Below are 21,719 nucleotides of genomic sequence, written 5' to 3' on the forward strand. Positions count from 1 at the left end.
AGCCTCCACTATGGATGTACTGCTAACCTTGGCTGCACTTGGTAAGTTATATGATGCTATTACCAGGCCACAGGTATGCAAAATGTGAATCTAGAATGCAGTGTGCAACACAGACCTATGATCCACTGTGGTCATTATCCATGGTGGCCCCTAATGGCCGTCATGACACAGGGACGTAGCTGTGGCCTTGCACTTGTACGTTCCTTATACTTAACAATGTAATTGTTTAGATGTGAATCTGGCTGGGAATGCTACACCATCAACTATGTCTACACTTGCTGTCATTCACTGGATCAGTAGAGTGTACCTCTTTCATAAATTGTGAGAATTTGAGAATTATGGAGACTATGAGATAACATATCAATTGTAGTTTTACTAAATCTAAAATGTATGCTACAGTGTGCTTCAAATGTGTTGTCTTGTAGTACAGAGCTAAGCATCCCCTAGCATGCCAGTTGAAGTCCTCCTGACATTTAGTACCAGTACTCAAAATATGTCTGTAGCCTACAGGGTACTAATTGACATCCCTCCTAGTATGGCTCCATTTCAGAGGCAGAGAGTTGTGGGGGCCCTTGAACTACTGAAGGCTCATAAAGCCTCCTCACCCAACCAAGGATGGCTCTATGGTCTCCTCAAGGCTGGGATGAGCAAGGTCCTCATCCAGCCTCTGATTATGGGGGAGGATGAAACCAAGATCCTCTGGCACATCCCTTTGCCCTCTCCATGCCAGACAACTGTGCTACCACTTTTAAGATGACTCAAAGCATATTCCTAACTTTATATGACTCATGTGGCACATATGACCATTGTGCATTACAAGATCGGTCACAAATTTTGTAATGATACCATACATGGGTGATAAGGTCATTCATAATATTAAGTGCCTCAGTCCATCAGTGAGCACAATTAGCGTAGTTGGTTGCTAAATATCAGTGTTGTGGGCAGAAAACTGTATTAAAGCAACCTAATAGTACGTGTATAGCAGAATGGCGTTGGTGATAAAATGTATATTTATAATACATTGGTAGAGTATATGCACCAAATTACACTTCGATTGGAAGTGTGCATCACTAAAATAAGCCCATGATATTATTACCCAACAGAACCTTTGATCCTTGGACAAACATCTAATTTTATTAACACATAGCCAACGTAGCACTGAGTCACAACTATGGAGGTTTTCATCAAAAGAGGCATAATATTCTCCCTCACCTCTACAGCACCAGAAATGTAGGAAAATATTTTTCCTAGACATAGAGATAAAATGCAAGAAATTTGTATCATTTTGCTCTGTTGCATTAGTGGCCTGTAGGAGACTGATGTAATTATTATAGCAATTCCTTTCAGCATAGTTGCCAACATCACATTTTTGATGATCACAGAAATGTCCATTACCTAAAATACAATTTCAAGGAGTGGAGAACCATGCTAGCTACAACCAGTTCTCTATCTAGGTTGACTTACTTGATAAGGTTCATATCAGGCCCCAGTGGACAAAAAGCCTAAGGTGCCCAAAACAGCAGGCTTTGTGATCGGAAAAAAATACGTACTTTGGATTCTAACTTGAGATGAAGGCCCAACTACTGTTCCTCATCACAGTAAGAGACTGATTCGGAAATAGTTTACTACAAATAATCCTTACAGTATTCCTGATTTTTTTGCGGTGTCAGGAGTATACCTCTTAGCATTCAGGAGTAAGTCCAGGGAGCTGCAAAAGTAGGTCACATCTACTAACAGTAAAAGCTTTGCCAGTCAGACCTATACATTCCTGCTGATCACCTAGTCTTATTTGGATCTGGACTGTACCAAGATTTCAATGCTTATCTGTTGCCATTTCAAGTGGGCTGGTCGAGGTCTGCTACAATTCGTAAATACTTTCTCTTCACACAAAGAGTGTCGGAAATATGCTTCTAAATGTACGCAAATCAAATAACTACCAAACAAATCGTGGATCTACTCCCACAAAAGTACTTCTACACTTGGAGTAAATTCATCGAGTTTTGGGGAATTCTTAAAAAATCCAGGTTTACTCCTGCGAAGGTGTAACTAAATAAGGTTAGAAGTCTAACTACAATTAGAAACATGCACGCATATGTTAAAAAAAAACTGATTTACAATAGTCCACGTGAATATGCATAATAAAGTACGTTTTCAGTTGCTAACTTTTATTTTCTGCTTCTCCACCGGGAATAAAGCACCTTCACCCACACCTCCATTCATGTTTGGATTAACCAAAGTCAGCGTGGAACTGGGTTGTGAAAAAACGTTTGTCAGTACTCACAGACTCACCTTAGTCAGTACACTTACTCTCCATGTCATTTCCCCCAGAACACTCACTGTCTGCCTATGGCAGAAGGTTTACTACCACTTCAAATTAACCCATGCTGCGTGAGTACATCAATTTATAGAAGTCATATTTTGTGCATTTATAAAAATACATCCAATAGTAGTTTATGTCATTTACATGGGTATGTTGTGCATGTTGAACTGAGGGACCCAAATGGCTTTCCAGAGTGTGCACCATGTGTTCAATATTCCAGCAATGCGAGTAAAGCTTTTTAAATGTGCCCTTTTAATACGCCACTCAACTCACAAGCCCCCGCCCCATGGATTTTGCATGTCTATATATAGAGCGGGTTCTTTTTTTTATTTAATCAGTAACTTTTTCGAAGTAATCAGAATCTCCTGCTCCTTGATTAAAATCGGTAGAAACTGATTTCTTGAGCTGCATTTGTTCCCATTCTTCTCTTCCTTCCGCAAAAACATTAGCTAAATGCTGTCCTTTCCTGGGTGAGTGGTGGGTCATTTTTCATCACCTTAGCCATACCTGTCCGGGTTTGCAAGTCCTTCCGAAGTTAAATTCAATTTAACAAGTGAAAGAAAACTGGTCTCTTGTGTGGGATGCTGATAGAGATGGGCTTGGTTTTCGAGTCACCTTCATTTGGATAGTTTGCAAGCATGCCTAGGTTGCATTCCCGTATGGTGGGAATCAGTACAACAGTCCAATAAATACATCTGTTGATCATTAGGGAATAAAGAGACTAGTGTTTTCGTTTTTTGTGATGGGTATACTTTGCATTATTACTTTGTGACCATCTATTTTAATAGGATAAGGTTTCTGAAATATTGCAAATGTACTAACAAGATAAAAATTGATTGACATCATTTAGCAGCTCGGTTTATGAAACTGCATTAAATTAATGTGCACATTCAGATGTTCATTTCATTTTTTCAAATGTTATATTCCTTTCACATGCTCTGTCATATGAAATATTGACAACAGTTTCGTCTGTATCGAATCTTGCACAAGGGCATTAGGTGTGTGTTTTCGAAATCTATAATCATTTCACAAATGTCCGAGTTATGTCTAGTTCTTATTAATGAGAACAGTGACATTAAAAACTTGCCTCCCCTATATATCACATCTCCTGTGAAATGAATTCATTCTGAAAAATCCCCATCTGTGACAAGTGGAGATCTGTTAGTTTGCACATAGTGCTATGGTGCTTACATTCAGAAAATGCTGTAGAAAGCTATGTTCCCAGACAGGTTGGATTTTAAATTTCATTGAAGATCTATATAGACCACATTAATTTTAACACCCCTGCTTAGAAACACGAGATAGTCCTCTACTCTCTCACAATAGTGCTAGGGAATAGTAGGCTTTGAATAAACAAGGAATGTAGTTCAGAACTCAAAACACTAAGAACATACGGACAATCCCCCTGTAGAAGTGGGAGAGATGGTGGGGGAACTGTGAAAGATGACAGAAAAGACCCTGCGCAGAACAAGCCACAAATAGTGCCGCCTTCAATGGTCTACTGTCTACTCCAAGAAGCAATGAAAAGGAAGTGAACTCAATAGATGCGAGCTTGGTGTCCATGGATAAAATATCTGACTAAAGCAGAGGTGAAGCTGCAGAGAGTATCAGCATTGGTCTGTTGATTAGAGTCATCGTTAAACTCTGGAGACTTGGTTAGACTGCGTGGAAGCTCACATAAACACTTAGAAGGCATGATGGGAGGCTGATATGTTTCTGAAACGTACTTCTGAAGATGCCTCTTCTCGCCACTGTCCAGAGATTCCTGGAGATGCCCTGTGGAATTACCCCACTCCGGGATTGTAATTTCCGAGGTCAATGGGAGTGTGAATTGAGAAGTGGAATCCAGAAGTGCAGCAGTAGCCCTAGGGAACAGAGTTGATCCTGCAAGGAGACAGTAGGTGGAGAGAGTGAGTCTTCACATTGAGAGAGTGCGGATCTATAGTGAGTCTACACAATGGAAGACAAGCCAGCTACGTAGCTTAGAGAAGCAGGTGAATAAGCTGAGGGTTGAGCTATACTTGTATCACCCAGTTAAACCTAAGGTGAAGGAAGCACCTTTTCATGCTAGCAGTGGCGGCACAGGATATCTTGAGCGTGAGGAGGAGAGAGACTGCCCTGGATATCCTATGGTGTGCATGAAGTTACGTTTCAGTGTATTCTTATTCATTCTTTAGCACCAGCCATGATGTGAGAGCTCCCCCATAGCCTAGGTAGGACCTAAAAATTTCAAATGGAAACAAGGAGTGTAGTTCCTTATGTAGATGCTACCCTCTGACTCCTTCCACTTTCAACCATTACAGTGAGTACAAGTATAGTATACGTTACGAGAAGCTGTAGTAATTGGTGGTGAATATAGATTTCATGTACAAATACATAAAGCACACACCTACAGGAGTCTTGGATCACCTTTTGGACATATTAACATATTGCACATATTTATCACAGACTGCACTGCAAGGGTCATTCAAAGACCTAAGAATCAATAAGAGAATCAATTAAGAGAGTCAGGGGTTAATGGCACACAAAAGGATTCTTGAAAAGTCAGACCTTTGCCATCAGACCTGGAACATCTATTGAGAACAGACAGTTAAGATATCGAGAAGAGTCTGTACCTGCCACTGTGAGAGGGTAGCCTCCAACTTTGTGAAGGGATGCCATAGACATTTGAAATTGGTGCAATATGTCCATAACGTATGACTCTCAGTGAAGGAAGTTGGGTCTTCACAAATCCACTCAACCAATACCGTGAATGGCATAGTAACTTCGACCCCTTAGGGATGGAGCATTCAGAAATATGCAATGTCAAAACAAAACATTTAAATTGAAGAATGAAAACCACAAAAAACACATGCAGGAAAATGTGGTATTCCTTCAACCCTTGAGTTGATGGGTCTTCATCAGAGATTACGGTTTGGTAGAGAAGGAGACTTCAACAGATGAGTCATGTTCCCTTGAAAGAGCCAAGCAGCACAAAAAAAGCAGCATCCTAGAAAGGAAACTGTTCCTTTTTCACAAGCCGTAGTATAATGCGTCGGTCAGGCTAAACACCAGGCCGTGGTTGTGGCTAACACTCATACAGAAAAGCATTTGGAATTAGTTGCTCTTTTGCTCCCCCACTTCCTAGTTCCTGACCCATATAAAATTAAGCTGTGAGACTTTAAGAAGCTGATGCAGACCCTGAAATTGACTTGAAAAAAGCAGCATTCCTTTTACAAAGCCACAACTTGAGGACAGCCACATCTACTGCAAAAGTGCTCATCAAATAGTCTCACCTTTTAAGGCCTTACAGTAGAGTTGTTCTTTAGTATTACGAGTATATGTGACCTGAGATTCACTACTAGCTGGAGCACTCTGAGCTCACTACTGGGGCTTGGGTAACATATTGACCAATATTATATCCACTTTGCTGCCCGAGGGCTGACTATTCTCTGCTTTTTTGGTTTACTAAGGGTGGGGGAATCAGACAGAAAAGAATAGGCCCACTTTGGTCCTTTAATCAGTACAATTATCAGGTTTCCGGGATTAACAATGACTGTGAATAGTTTGTATAAATATACTAAAAGATACAATGCTTTAAATGTGACCTAGTGCAGCCCTTGGGCACCATAAACTTTCCCTTGTGTGCTTGGTGGTCAATTCATGAAGTTATCTCACCTCTATTTGTAGGAGAATATCAGGAATTTCTAACAACAAAAGGCCATATAGCTAAGTACTGTGTCAAGGGACCAGTGTTAATTCTGGACCATGACGTTTTCAATAGACTTAATATTATATAATTTATAATGGTGTGTCTAACATTTGCCTAGGAAGGTTTAGTTCACGTTTGGTACAGGAAAAAAGTAGTGATCCTCAGATCACAGGATTCAGTCCTGGTAAGGTCAACTCAGCGTTCCATCTTTGTCAATGTTGGGTAATTCAGTACTAAGGGTGGATACCAGTAACATCTGTTAGTTACAGCACTTAAAAACTGCAGCAATGTAGTATGAAGTGCTGTATAAAAAACAGCTATTATTATTATTATTATAAGAGAGTTAGATCCCAGCAAGGTTTGCTGAACATGCACACACAATGAAGATACAAACAATGGGGGTCATTACAACCCTGGAGGTACAAGACCGCCAGGGCTGAAATGACGGAAGCACCGCCAACAGGCTGGCGGTGCTTCCCTGGTCATTACGACCACGGCGGAAGTGCCGCAGTCGCACCGCCGGGACCAGCGGTTTGCCGCCACAATGGCCCCGGCTGTAGTAATCCGCCAGGGCAGCGCTGCTAGCAGTGCTGCCTAGGGGATTACGAGTCCCCCTACCGCCAGCCTTTTCCTGGCAGTTTGAACCGCCAGGAAAAGGCTGGCGGTACTGGAAGTCGCGGGCCCCTTGGGGCCCCTGCACTGCCCATGCCACTGGCATGGGCAGTGCAGGGGTCCCCTGACAGGGCCCCGTGCAGCTTTTCACTGTCTGCATAGCAGACAATGAAAAGCGCGACAGGTGCAACTGCACCCGTTGCACGGCCGCAACACTGCCAGCTCCATTTGGAGCCGGCTCCAGTGTTGCGCCGAGATCCCCGCTGGGCCGGCGGGCGGAAACTAGGTTTCCGCCCGCCGGCCCAGCGGGGATCTCCAAATGGCTGCGGCGGGGGTGTGGCGGCATTGGCGGCCGCCCGGCGGTCCGATCTTGGCGGGCGGCCTCAGGTCGTAATGAGAGCCAATTAATCTAAACAGATACCTTTTATGTAGTCATAAGCTAACACGACATTCTGCCATGGATCCAGACCTGCTGGAGCTACGTGGAGTTGGACACCCCGGATTGAGCATTTTGCAATTGATCAGAATCTCAAAATTAAATTCTGCCAGGCAAGTTAGTTGCCAATCTTAAACTTTTGTTACAAAAGAAGATCTTTGGCTAACAAAATATATTTCCTGCTCTAGACCTAATTTTAGCAGACATGGCCTTACAGTAGGGTTTTAAAACTTTGCAAACTTCATAAAATGGATTAGTCAAAAACATTTAAATAATTTTTCCGAATTAAAACATAAGCAACTTGGCCCAACATACTCAAAATGCACTTGCCAGGGGGTACTACTATAGAATTACATGTCCAAGATTTTTAGATTTACAAGTGCATGAACGTATGAGAAGAATGTAGAAATACTTCATTTTTCTTCTTAGACTGCAGGGTGATTTGAAACTTGATTTGGATTGTCACTTGAAAAATGCATGATCTAATCTCTACACTGTTAAAATTGTCTCTAATTGAGGAAGATGTTTTACCAAAAACCTAATATTTCAATGGATTTTTCTGAGGGAATCTGACAAAAAAAACGGACAACCCTTTTGATATCCTATAATTTGCAACACTTACCAGAAGAAAGAGGTATGGTAAAGTCCCCAAGGAGCCTTTACCACAGCTGCAGACACAGTCACAGACCACAGTGTTAAGAATGGCGCACAGGCCGCTCCTTTGATAAAACTACATCCGTGCTCCCAATCGTAGGCATACCCAGACAATGATTGCAGGCCATGATTTGTAAACACCGGCACCTTGCCGAAATTACAACGTGCACTTTTTTCATGAAACACAAATGCATGACTTGTTAAACAATATGAAAACGTTTAAAAAGGGCCCATTTCATATTCACGGGGGGGCCGGCATTGACCAAACAGTAAGCAAATTCAGATTGCACCTTTTCATGATTGTACAGCTACTTAGAAAGAGTAATGGTTTTATTTACATCGAATGCTAGCGGTAAAACGGGTGCAGGTGCAAGGCGAAGAAAAATCAGCACCCAATTTGTGCACTCCTAAGTTTAAATAAACGAGGGGGTGTCATAACTCTTGAACAGTTCCGACACAAGTAACATCATATGTCTAGAGGGCTACCTGTGATCCATTTTACCTTTTTTTAAATGGTGTTTATCCACAGAAGCTCAATTCCTATTCCAAATGTATGTGATTTCTCTCATCTTTGCAACACTTGGTCTTTATTAGGTATTAACACATCTTTCTGCAAAGGTTAAATGACACCATTTAACCTTCATTCCATTAAACACGATGGGTATAAAATAACCTTCTGGGGTTGCTTACTCTGTGCACAGGGGTCAGATGAATCAAAGATCGATCAATCATCGGAAGTAACAAAAATGCAGCCACTGGAACAGTCAATATTAACACATATTCAATATTTTGTGGAAATAAGTACAGTCAGTTTACATTATGTTTTCTTGACTCAGAAGCAATTAATCTAACGTGGGCCCATGGAGAATTGACCGGTTTAGAGTTGTATGTAAAGATGTTGAGTGGCATCGAATAACTAGACCAGCAGACACTTGCTATGCTTTCATTTTAAAAACTAAATCATCCATGCAACAGACACAGGCCCCCCATCACTGCGTATGTTCTCATAAATGGCACATCTATTAGCCCCCTGCTGCGGCTTCTCTGGACTATCTATGTGAAGCGCGCGTCTCGGCGCCCCCATTACCGCCAACCTGCTAATATGGACAGAATAATGCACTCGAGTTGGCCCAGAAATATGCAACTTTTGCCGGCGCAAACAGCCAAGGCTCTTACAGTACACGCTCGTTACTCCCATTTAGCTACTCCACAAATCAAAGAGCGCACTGAAGCTTCCAGATGGCGCCTTGATACAGCACTCGACACCAATGCAGTGCAAAGACAAACAGTTATTGTTGGGCTTGTCTTCGTTTGACAGAGCCCTCCTTGAAGGTTTGCTGGGGTGTTTCTGTTTTTTTTTTTATTTCCTGGCTCTTTTTGTCATGCAGGAATAGTTTCTTCCCATTGTCATGCTAGTTTCTGTCTCTGGCGCAGACAGGGCGCGGAACTGTATAATAGCGTGCGCCAGGCGAGGCTTTTATTCCCTCGAGTACAAAGAATGAGAAATGTGCTCCATTCAGCACTTTCACCTTTCACAGGCTTGAAACACAACTGCCAAGCAGCTAAAAGGCAGATCTCTGGCTAATGTCTCTCTGCCGTCCCACTTAAGACTCCTCACAGGGGAATGTCTGCCAAAACAGGCTTTGGAGGCTGAAACCATCGCGGGGGTGTTAATGAAAGTGCCATCGAGCATCATTCAGTTATACGAGGAAACCCCTGTTTCTAGTCCTACCTGAACATTTCAGACCACTCTGCATCACCAAGCTGCTCAAAACGTTGCGGCCACACAACATGCACATAAAAGCGACAGAGAAAAGTATGTTAACAATAAATTAAAGTGCATAATTGTCTGTAGTTCTACGTCCGCATGGGAGAAGTGAGCGCAGTTTAGAATGTAATCAATAAAATCTTTATGTACTTATTGCTGATAAACATAAATACATGTGCCGCCATTTTGTTCTTAATCGCACTACAGACTGTTGGGGCAGATCAATATACTCCTTCCGCGCTGCGCGTGCATTCTTCCAATGTCCACATATGGAGATGCCTGAGGCTTACACGGTGCGCAGGAAGCATGGGCGAGGCACATGACACGCTGCCCCGAAAGACAGTTCAGATTAACTCCATTACCGCCGACTTCGAGATTGCAGAGGGCGCATCCTGGCTTCCGAACAGGCACCACGAGCCGTGCAAAGCATGTCACGGCTCTTTGTGCCAATCACTGCCCTCGTGCAGCTCATTTGGGAAAACAAATGGTGTTAAAAAAGGACCACTCACCTGGCGGATGTAGCTCTTTTCAGATGCCAAGCGTTGGCACAAGGCCACTAGCACTCCTTGGAGGTACACCTTGGCTCCCGAGGGGCTGAAACCTTCTCCCTTAGACACCCAGACGGGTCCTCGCAGAGGCGTTATGGCATTTTGCAGGATTCTGTCAAGCAGGGGGACTGTGAACACAGAAGAAAAGAAAGCATGTTCTCGTGACCCAACTGGAATCGAAGACCCGCAAGGAAATGTCGACCTGGCAAGGAACAGTTAAGAACTATTATAGGTGTCTGACCCGGGTGAAGTCTGAGAAAGAAACCCCTGCTTGGCCAGTGGCCACCATGAATGATGCGTTTATATCGACCCCCACCCCCCAAGACTCATAAGCTTTGTGAACACACCTGAATAGTTCTGAAGTGTGCCTAACTAGCTGCACAGAGTGTCATGGTGTGCACTGATTGCCTTATCTTCTCATTTATCACAGATGACTTGGAACCAGCCTTGCTGAAATCTGCTTGCATTGTCCTGATAAAAAATTGCAAGATCCACATTGTGCCTGGATATACTTTCCCGTTGAAGGGGCTTGGAATAGCCTCAAATATTATACATTCAATTATACATAATGAACAACCGTCAGCTGCACAGGCACATGACACCCGTGTGTTTTTATTAGCACGGCGTTCTCACGTAATGTTCAGTGTAACTGCTAAGGTGTAAAAGAACACACGTTTGTACTTTGAATCTTTGAGACGATGAAAGAGCGCCATGTTTGAAGTGCGTTTTTATTATTCTAAAAGTTTGATACAGGCACTTCAAAGAAGCTTTAGAGTTTCAGTCGGAGTATTTTGTTTGGCGAAACGTCAGCATTTCACGGAAATGTCAAAGTTTATTATTTAGTGATGATGTTCTCCCTCAGACTCTGAGGAGACGGATAAAAGAAAACAGTGTCTTAATGAGCCGTGCGTGAGTCACATTCCGAACTACAGAAGGTGATATCATATAAAGCACCCTTATGATGTATACAGGGAAAAAAAGTAGGCCAGGAAACGAAGGCTCCAGAGAAGAGAGAAAAAGAAAGGACTGGGATGAGGAAGACAGAGGGACAGAGAGAGAGAAACAAAAGGGAGGGAAAGAGAGATACAGAGAAGCGAGAGAAAGAGAGAATACGAGAAAAAGGGAGAGTGGGACAGAGAGAGTAGGGTGGGAGAGAGAACGCGCTAAAGGAAGAGAGCAATCAAAAGAGGGAGATAGATAACGAGAGAGTGAAGTGAGAATGCGTGCACACCTCTTGGCTCGCACCGGATGCTTATTGAGGCATATTCAGGTGAGAATGCGCGAACATGGATAGTGCTCGCGTAAATGGAGACGGTGCCAGTGATTTAAAGTGTAATTTAAGAAGCCAGCAGCTCACGCTTAAAGGTTGTGGTTTTGGGGAGCAAGCGCCGGAGAGAGAAGACTGAATCTTGGATGTAGACGTGCATTAGCGAGGGATCCCTTTCAGGACTGAACGTGAGATTGTATTATAATTTAATGCACATAGAACTTTATTAAGTAGGTTTCAATGATCTTCTAAGTCTTCACTACTGCACCTTAAGGGGGCACAGGTACAGCAAATATCTAAAAACGTGAAGTGTAAGAAGGAGGTTGTTAAGTTCATGAATAAGAGGGCTGTCTGGGCAGGATGCTGCCTCTAAACGTTATTAGTATAGCTTTATTATGTTGGCTATAATTTGGATCTTCAGCTCGGAGTCACATATGCACTTTAGTGGGGCCTATGTATTGCAGGCCTTAGGATTGTTTAGTGTAGATCGCCAGTAGCAAGAGTGCTCTTTGCTGGGCATTAATCAATATTAGTGACCAGGATTGTGAAGTGCTTGAAGGATGTCTATAATATTAGCTATAAGATTGAGTCTTCAAGGTAAAGCATTTCCCTTCTGCATTTAATTGTGGTATAACGCGCTTTATACTGCAAGTTCTATCTGCCCACTGCTCTTTATTCCGATGGTTCTAGCTGCTACTGGTTGATGGGGTCATAGTTATAGTTGTATTTATTTAGGTATATGTAGGGTGGCCCTTCTTTGTCTGCATTATGCACTTTAGATAGCAATGAATGGGCAGTTAAGGGATTACTAGTTTATTGTCTTTTTTTTACTATATGCTCTATTTTAAACAACTCATTCGGGATGACGAATATCACATATTGTTATATTTTGAATTGTTATGCTTTTAATTACCTGAAAACAATGCATTTAGTTACGACTTACTTTCAGGACTGAAGCAGGTATCTATGGGCCTATTTTAAAGTTTGTGGGACAGAGTTAAAGGCAGTCAGGTTGGTTGAGGACGTTATGCCCACCGCACTGTCTCAACTCCACCCACGAGATTTAGAGTTCACCTTCGGCCCTGCTGTCATAGTGGTTCAGACAAAGCCATTTAAACATTAGCGAGCCTCTCTCATTGGTGACGGACACTTACTCTGAACTTTTACAATTTTTCTTATTTCTAAAAACAAACTCCCAAACCCAGAACTTTTTGTTGAAAAAAAAGCTAATTTACCAAACACTACAAGAGGTTTCTCAAATAGGGTGGGGGTATTTTTATTATTTTTACCATCCACCAAGATACTCCTGACAGTGATAAACAATGAAAAAATAAGCCTTCTGAACCAACCCCTTTAAATAGGGTGGATGATCAATAGCTTAGCTCAGACGGCCCACGCTTCCGCGGCCAATCAGCGGGAGCTGTATGCCAAAGGAGTACATTTTACTCCATCACAATTAACCTGGTGTTCTGCCTGACACACAATAGAGCGGTCGGACTGAGAGTTTGGGGGACTTGGTAGTCCATCACTGTTGCACAGAATACCTTGCCCGCCAAACTCTCAACCATGCAATATCTTTGCAGTATCCAAGGATTGCCCAAGAGGAAAATTACCATTGACATTCGGCATAGGTGAACAGCTGAAATCTTTGGGGTAAAGTGTGGGAAAAATGAAGAACCAGAATTACTGATTCACCAGTAATTCTTTATTTCTCAAGGGAACCTCGGGGTTCTATTTGTGGCTCTCCTTACATTCGCCCCAAACTTCCTGGTACATCCGATATCGGCAACTCCAGGAAGGGTGAATGACTTGATGGGCAGAATTCCAGGGATCTCATAACCTTATAAAGAAGCCTCAAGTGTCATACATGGGTCACCAATACTTTCTCGAAAATCAGGGTTCAGATATTATGCTCTGTGTTAGTAAGTAGTATGTTAAAATACTGCTGCATTAATGTCCACTGTTGTACCACACATTATGAGTGTGCTAGTTAGCACACTACCATGTTAGGTTCAATTGTAAAACAATAGCACATTTCACTCTTGCACGCAAATGTAGACTTCTGAATGGAATTTTGTATATATTCATTTCAGTAAGTCACTTCAAAATAAGTAATTTGCCACAATCTTGGCAAAGAGAACTTGAAAATTTCATAGGCTCATGCTAACGAAAGTACTGTAACATTTTACATATTATGATTCTGGCTGGTTGGAAACATTCCGAATGAATATTAAATGGAGTTCTAGATTCTGTGAACCAGCAAAAAATAATGTATTGTGTGCATCAAATACTTTAATGCAGCATTTGAGGAGTTTAATATTATTTATTGTATATTTTATTTAATATTGACTGAGAACTGGAAAGCCTTATTTATTAAGTGTTATTGGCCTACTTAACAATTCTCTTCAGGAGGTCAAGAAGAACCAATTTCCAAATAAGTTTCTTGTTTTGAACATAATGTGTGCAATATACCTCAAGCTTCTATCATCAACAGAAAATACGGCATTTATATATTTTTGTATTACCATACTGACATAGTACGTCTCAGTCAATCAGCATCTGGTGTGAACATCCAATAGGTGGTGCTTCTTAACAAAACTTAATACGTCGTATGCTACTAATTCGTCTAAAGGTAATTTCAGGACTTTGGAGTTGCACAATTCTATCATATTACTTTTTCCTTAATTGCATTGTTGCTTAACAGCTTGGTAATATTACCACATCAACGCCTAACAAGTGCTCACTCTCATTAAACTTCATCAGAGCAGTACAGTAATTAGTGAATTTTGAATTGTATGTGGTAATCCATAAAACAACCAACGACTACAACCACAAACTCTAGTAATATTGTGATTAAGGGGCAGACACCTAACACAAAAATTTGGACTTTTCAGATTTTTATTGAAACAGTTAATTAATTTATCTTCTACTAAAATGTTTAAATTGGGATGTTGCCAGCAATGGAAGGGGCCTGGCCAAATGCAATGTGGGAACCTCGACTGTGAACTTCTGTCAACCGCGTCCTGCAGCCACAGGACACTTTAAGTTGTGTTGCATTTACAGGGACTGAGACGGGCAAGACCCTTGAATGGTAAATCTGCACCAATGAACAGTGTTGTGTTAGCTATAGCGCCTTGGAAAGTTGACGCGCACTCGAGTCAACATCCGGCTACTCTGTTGGGTCTGAAGTTCTTGTAGACAGATACTGTCACACTGTCTTTGGGTTGTGCCTCGAAAACTGTCTGCAGCAGCCCACTAATGTGGAAAAGCTTGGGCAGAGGGGGAGGCTGGAAGAATATTAGCATAGCAGAACTAGAGTAGGAGAGACTAAAAAGAGGGTGGATGGGGACATGACTGAAGTTACTTACTGTGGGCAGATGGGTCCTGTGGCTCAGAGATGACACTTCTGCAGGGAATACATCTCATAACAAAAAATACTAGACTTATGACATAAGTTCTTCCGGGCAATAACTAATCACTTCAGTCCACTTTCTATATCCCATCTGGTGAAATTATACCTTCAGTGCTAAACGGGCTGTAACACCACCAATGGGAGAAACGGATATATCATAGATACTTAAAAAAGACAAACCGAAAGAGTGGTGAACACCCTATAGGTGGATCACATTACTCACCTAATTTAACCAACAGACTATAACACCTAGAACCCCCTTGGATAGTCCCTGACTATTAAGGTCTAATCATACAGAAACAAACATTTGCCAATTTGAGGAGGGCGCTACATCTAATAGATGCATTTAAACAAATGCTAGATGCTGTTAGTTAACTTAAACTTAGCCGACAAAAAGATATTTGATAGATTCAAGCGGATCCTTCTGAAATCTGCACTAAACAAGATCCTGCAATGCACAAGTACATTTTGGTGAACCACGTCTCACCAACTGCCAAGGTGGCAGTGAATGGCAACAGGTCTTTTGGCTTCAGGATAACAAGATGTACAAGATAAGGATGCCCCCTGTGGCCACTGCTCTTTGTTTTGGCAAGAGAATACCTGGCCAAAAGGTCAGACAGATAGGAAGGGCTTTGTGGCTCATCATGCAAAATATACCTGTTTTCAGATTATATATGACTGACTTTGAGAAACTCAGAACAGAAGCCCTTGATCAGCCAGGGAGGTAATGTGGTATAAAAAAGTTAAGGTGGCCTGGGATTTCCCACATATAGGGACGTCATAAGGCACCTCAGCTGCGGATAGTATTTGAAAAAGCACTGACTGCACAGGGAGGGAACATTAATGGGAAGGTCAATATGAGACCTAATTTGGCTTCTGGAAAAGAACGGACTTGTGGTAACTTATGTCGCTAAGATTCACATTAAAGAATACGTGGGATGATGTCTCAAGATGTGGTCGCTTTACAACATTCCCTTCGACTATCATACCTACACATCATAATCCTGGTTTTATGCCCACTGGTGCACTACATACCTTTGTAAACTACAGGTAGGGGAATGACCTCATGAGAAGAGATCTCTTCCAAGGAGAAAGACATCTGAGATGTTTACAAGAGAATTCTCTGTCAGAGGATGAGTGTCTTCGATACCTGCAAATTAATCAGTGGCTCTTTTGAAAAGTTCTTAGTTGCATGTGACTTCGCAAAGGACGTTATCTCTTATCCCTTGTTCAGGACAATGTGGGGTGCGGGTGATGGTGTGCAAACATGGTGGAGCTGTCGTGCTTTAAAAAAAATCATCAGCCGTATTAAGAGTGTTATGGGTTAGCCAACAGCAGCAGGCTCTGAGGTGACAGTCCAGGATTACGTACGGACATCATGGAGGAGCTAAGTGTTAGTGACTTGTGTTTTATTGTTAATATGCTACTGACAGCAAAACTAGGAAACTACACCGAAATCGAAGAGTTTATCATCTCTGTCAGTCCAAGACTGATGTAGGAGACCTTGGTCCATTATGGCAATGAAAATGCTGACCTTCGATTTACATAATGAAAAAGATATCTTTAACTTTAACATGGACACTATTGATCAACCAACTCCAAAACATTATGCCCATGCTAGCACACCTCAGAACACTTGATGCATTGATATCTTACTGGGATCCCTGATGAATGGGGGATAATGAAAGCAAATCAATGAGTCTATGATTATTGTGAGGACGGTAACTGAAATATGCAAAAAGCGACATGCTTTCACAGCTGTGTTGTGTTTTCCATGGTGTGGCACTATGCAGGGTACTCTTCCTGGCTTGGGTCAGTGAGGATGAAGCGGAATGGCCCATTTACCCAGATTTTGCAATCTATTGATGGCAGCACACCTTGCCCATTGGATTCAAGGGGCTTGTTTTGTATTTTACTTTAAAATTCAATAAAATGTTCCTGGCAATGAAAGGTTTAAACAATATGCCAGTTTATCGGAAGAGAGGAAATATCCACATCTCCTGGTAATGTAGTAAGAAAACTGGGGCTCCATGGTTCATTCTAGGAATTGAAAAAAATAGATAACAATGAATCGAGATTATTATTAATGAAGCAGCGAATATCCTGAAGGTATGGAATAATTATGCAGCAAAAACAAAAGTGCAGACTAAATAGAAGGAACAATGGAAAAGATCGTCGTGAAGGAAATAAAAAAAAGTTATCATAATTTCAGATATTGTGCATTAGCTTTAGACAGTTAGCAAAATGAGTTTTATGCAGTGAAGAACAATATAGTAGCTGGCCAGATGCTACAAAGGAGTACTGAAATGAAAGAAGTTGCCTAAACAGAATATGCGACTATTTCTTAAAATCTTCAGTTACATTCCCCACCAGTTCCACCGGGCATCAGCACTTCTGCACTTCCATAAGCAGCTCAAACGCATACATTCAAGCAAGACCTCAGTATAGGGTACTACTGGATACTGAACCACTCCTGAAGTATTACTTCTCCCTCTCTCTGTTATACTAATACTCTTCCCGCCCTGACTTTCCCTGTAAGTCGCATCACACCCTGTACCCCTCCACTCTCTACATTGAACCCCTGCCCTCGATGTTTTACCCATGAAACTACTCTGACTGTAAACTACATCCACTGTAAATCCTGCATTTTCTTGAGCTCTGTCTTGGCTATATGTCTCATACACGCATAACTATTGAGATGGGTAAAACACGAAAAGTTCAAGATAATCAAGATTTGAAAGTAAGGTTAAAAGCTAGAAATGTAGCTGCTTGAAATGACAAAAAGGAAAAATATCCAAAAGTAGGGGGGTGCCAACAGATAAGCATTGGCAAAGCTAAAATGTCTTTTGCATTCTTTATTGAAAACGTGGTACAAAAAGAAAAAGAAAAACGATGCTACCATCTAAACATGGTTGCCATGTGCTTGCAATAAAAATGTGAAACTGAAACATCATTCCCTGATGTGGCCATTTAGTAGCAATGTGTTTTTTAAAATAATAAGCCTTTTGGTTGTGGCATTCATTTTAGTATTATTACCAAGAAAACAATAAAGACCCAACCGAGCACTCAAGTTACTATAATGTTCCAATATTAGAAACACACTTTATGACAACAACTTTAAAATGGAAACGAAAACTAAAACTAAAGCACCTAAGGAGTAGGCAAAGTAAATAGTAGTTATTTAAAGATTTTTTTTTTAAATAAATAAATAATGAAACACATGTGGACCTAGGTTCGTCACTGAAGAGAAAGCAACTATATTTAGGTGAGTGAGAGCAGCATGCACGCGTTTTGTGCAGTCACTCAAAGTGAAAGAAGCCAATGGGTGAAGTCGGCAGACCCATTGTTCTTTGCTGGATGCTGTGGTGGGCACAAGCAAAAGATGACTGACAATTTAACAGACCATGGATGAAGCCTGCTGACTAAAAAGCTCTCTATGTTGTACATTATGTTTGAAAAAGCAATACTCTGGCAAGATAGCTAAAGCTGTCCCTAAGACGAGAGCTAAAAAAGGCATATTTTAATGGACCCTTAAACCGACGGGCCCTGGGTCTGGTTGGCCTTCTCACAAGAAAACACATACAGTATACCGGCCTATCTATGACAACAGTGCGGGCTGGAAAGCCACATACCCCCAATAGCAAAGGCACCTGTTGCATAATTGTTCACGTGTACTGGTTGTTTACACGGTTTGGTCCAACAATTGTTTTTCGCTAGACCTAGGATTAACAAAAAGGGAGTTATTGGTTTCTTACTGTCACCTCCATTGTTATCTGGCGGCTGGGCTGTGGAGCGCAGGGTGATGGGGGAGGTGGGAGAATGATTTCTGAGGATATAACCCAGAAAGGATAACTGTCATGCATGATGTATATAATATTGTTAAATGGAAAATCCGGGGCCGGGAATCCATATATGAAAGTCAGAGTGCTGGCACAGTTGAACAGGCGTCGTGCGCATATGGCCCTTCTACAAGAGACGCATCTAATCACTCACGAGGCCTAGAAGATGCACAAAAAATGGTAGAGGCAACTGTTCTGCACCTCCTGTTCTTCAAATGCTCATGGTGCATCAATCTGGCTTCGGTCCGGGGTCCCGTTCCAACTCCTAGAATCTAGGGTGGACACACAGGGGAGATATGTATTCTTACGGCGGGCACTAGATAGGGCACCGATAGTGCTGGGATGTATATACACAGCCAATATGGGACAAGATATTTACCTAACCCACCTGTCTTCCATACTAGCAGATTGGACCATATATCCCTGGGTGTTGGGTGGCCATTTCAATGACGTCATTGACATAGATCTAGATCGGTCCCATCCTGCCCTCCCCAACACAGCACCAATATGTGAAGCTAAGGCAATAAAATAATGGCTGGAGGGTTGGGACCTACAGGATGTGTGGCACCATCCTCACGCAGAGAAAAGAGAATACTCCTTCTACACCCCACCTCCCAAGGGATTCACACCCTCCTCAATAGGTTTCTCTGCCCTAAACATTTACACTCCAACATCACTGCCATCACGTACCTCAGGAAGACACTTTCTGATTACAACCTGTTAGAAATCACGGTGTCTCGGGGTCATATCCCTACCTCCATTTTGACATGGCAAATGCAGCCAGTGCTATTAGAAGATATTAGGCAGATTTACAAGCCGTTAGCACCTTTTAGCACCATCTTTATGTCAGTTTTTTTAAGCTAAGGTGGTGCTAAGTAGGCCATTCCCCTGCACCATATTTACAAAGTGGCACAATACATGCATTGCACCACTTTGCAACCCCTTGCCCACATTATGCCTGCACCTGGTATAATGTATGCAAGGGGGCAGTTCCCCCGCAGGGAGGCCCAAATAAATAGCACAGTGAAATTTACAAGATTACACTGTCCCATTTTTTAATGTCATTTTTAATGCCTACTCAAAGCAGGTGTTAAAGTGACGTTCATGTATTGGCCTATATGCCTCCCTGTGCAAATATTGATGCTATTGTGCTAACGTGCACCAAGGTGCACTGTCTTGTAAATACAGCACTACCATGGTGTAATAAGAGGGGCACAGGGCGACGCAAGGAAATTGGCACATCGGAGTCGATGCGCCAGCTCCTTGTACATATGCCCCATTGTCTTAAGAAACACACCAGCAACTGCAATTGGCACATCTATAGGTGCAGTATTGGGGGGTAGGAGAAAGGTGGAGTGGGACATTTCATGTGTTGAAAACAAGCTGCAAATACTTAAAAAGGCCGCACTCAACAATATGGGGGTTGTGGATGACTAGCATAGCGTAAGCTGAACTCCTCGAGCATCTCTGCACAATCAATCACAAGGCTTACACACAGAAAATCCACACTGAGGCAGACAAATCAGGCCTAGCCCGATACAACTCCTTGCCCATGCTGGTCCTTGCATAATAGTTCCAAACACAGGGAACAATCAAAACACAATCAGGGATCAACACAGCCTTTTGGGATTTCTACGCCAATTTGTACACCACCCAAACCTCTCTGGGCCCTGAAGATATTTCCGACGGTCTGGATCAGGTGAAGCTGCCCAGGATAACAGAGGAAGATAGGGAGGCACTTGGTGCATTTATAACCATGGGAGAAATCTGTGAGGTCATCAAAGAGCTTGCCAGAAATAGGACTCTGGGATCTGAAGGGCTCTCTATTGCATTTTATTCAACCTGCTTGGTCCCAGAATTGGAAAAACTATATAACTGTTCCCTGGAAAAAAAGGGGGGGCTGCCACCCTCTTCCAGAGAGGCACTGGTGACCTCTCTGCTAAAAGCCAAGAAAGTCACCTGCGGAAAACACTTCATACAGGTCCCTGTTGATCCTTAACACTGAATACAAGATATTGAGCAAGGTCCTTTCCGGTCAGTTTCTCCCTTTGCTCCAACAAATGATACTCTACGACCAGAACAGTTTCATTCCTTGGTATAGGACTTCATTAAATATCCGCCAGCTCTTTAGTGTGATGGATTCGGTAAAGGGCCACAACCCTTACGCTTGTTATATATCACAGAACATGCTTCAAGCCCTTGACTCCCTGGGATGGGATTTTATGCTGGCAGCTTTGGCCAGATTTTGTATTTCCCCCAATATATATCCGGTGGATAAACCTCTTATACTAGTTACCCACGGCCAGAGCTCGAACAGGCTGCCACATCTCAAGTACATATCAGGTGTCACGGGGAACGAGACAGGGCTGTCCCCTGTCACTGCACCTGCTGGGGATTGAGCCCGTAGCCCAGCGTATAAGACAAAACTCATTAACATGGGGAATCCCCATGAATTGTAGGACTCAAACAGTATTGTGTATACTAATAATATGATTCTGTATTTGAGGCAGTGCTTAATTTGTGCTTGTTGTTTTCGGTGCGGAGCACCAGCACTTATTTCTGAGGGCTGGCACTTAGATTTCTGTCTCAACCATTTACTGCGAGCAAAAGACATGTGGGAAAGAGGGAGGAAGAGAAAAAAGAAAAAGCGTCAGAAGGGGGAAAAGCAGGAAGCTGCAAGAGTGAGTTGAAGGGGCGGGGAGTGGCTGTAAATGGATTGAAGAGGCCCGATTTGGCTCAAGGATTAGGCTACCTCAGTATTATGTGCTCACACTTTTAATTGCATCAGCCGTGTGTTTGAGAGGACAGCTTTGAGCACCAGCGCCTTTTTATTTACTAATTAAGCACTAATTTGAGGGATCTCGGGGGTACCGCGACAGGTTCATGCAATTGCTTGCCTCATTTGGCTGGCTCTCTGGTCTTCATATAAATGTAGACAAATATTGCAAATTTCCCTTTACGACTGACTCACCAGGCCTCTCCCTGCGGTTTGGGGACATGGCTCTTCAAGTAGCCTCTCATTTCGATATTTGGGCATCCAACTATACCGGGACACACACACCATAGTTGAAGGCAATCTGGTACTGATGATAAATTCCTTAAAGCGACAGATAGTCTTCTGGTTTACCCTACCTTTTAGTCTGTAGCCAGGTGACTATCCCTAGCAAAGATG

General features: G+C 42.4%; 1 protein-coding gene across 1 annotated transcript in view; it reads right to left on the minus strand.

Annotated features, from left to right (window-relative positions):
- The window catches only part of DCDC1 (doublecortin domain containing 1), a 1,098,140-nt gene that overhangs the window by 849,447 nt on the left and 226,974 nt on the right, over positions 1-21,719 (minus strand). Inside the window, exon 8 of the mRNA XM_069223476.1 lies at positions 9,991-10,157. Within this exon, the coding sequence (XP_069079577.1) occupies positions 9,991-10,157 (167 nt within the window). The remainder of the gene's footprint in view (positions 1-9,990; positions 10,158-21,719) is intronic.

This window comes from Pleurodeles waltl, chromosome 3_1 (assembly GCF_031143425.1).
Source record: "Pleurodeles waltl isolate 20211129_DDA chromosome 3_1, aPleWal1.hap1.20221129, whole genome shotgun sequence".
Taxonomy (NCBI): domain Eukaryota; kingdom Metazoa; phylum Chordata; class Amphibia; order Caudata; family Salamandridae; genus Pleurodeles; species Pleurodeles waltl.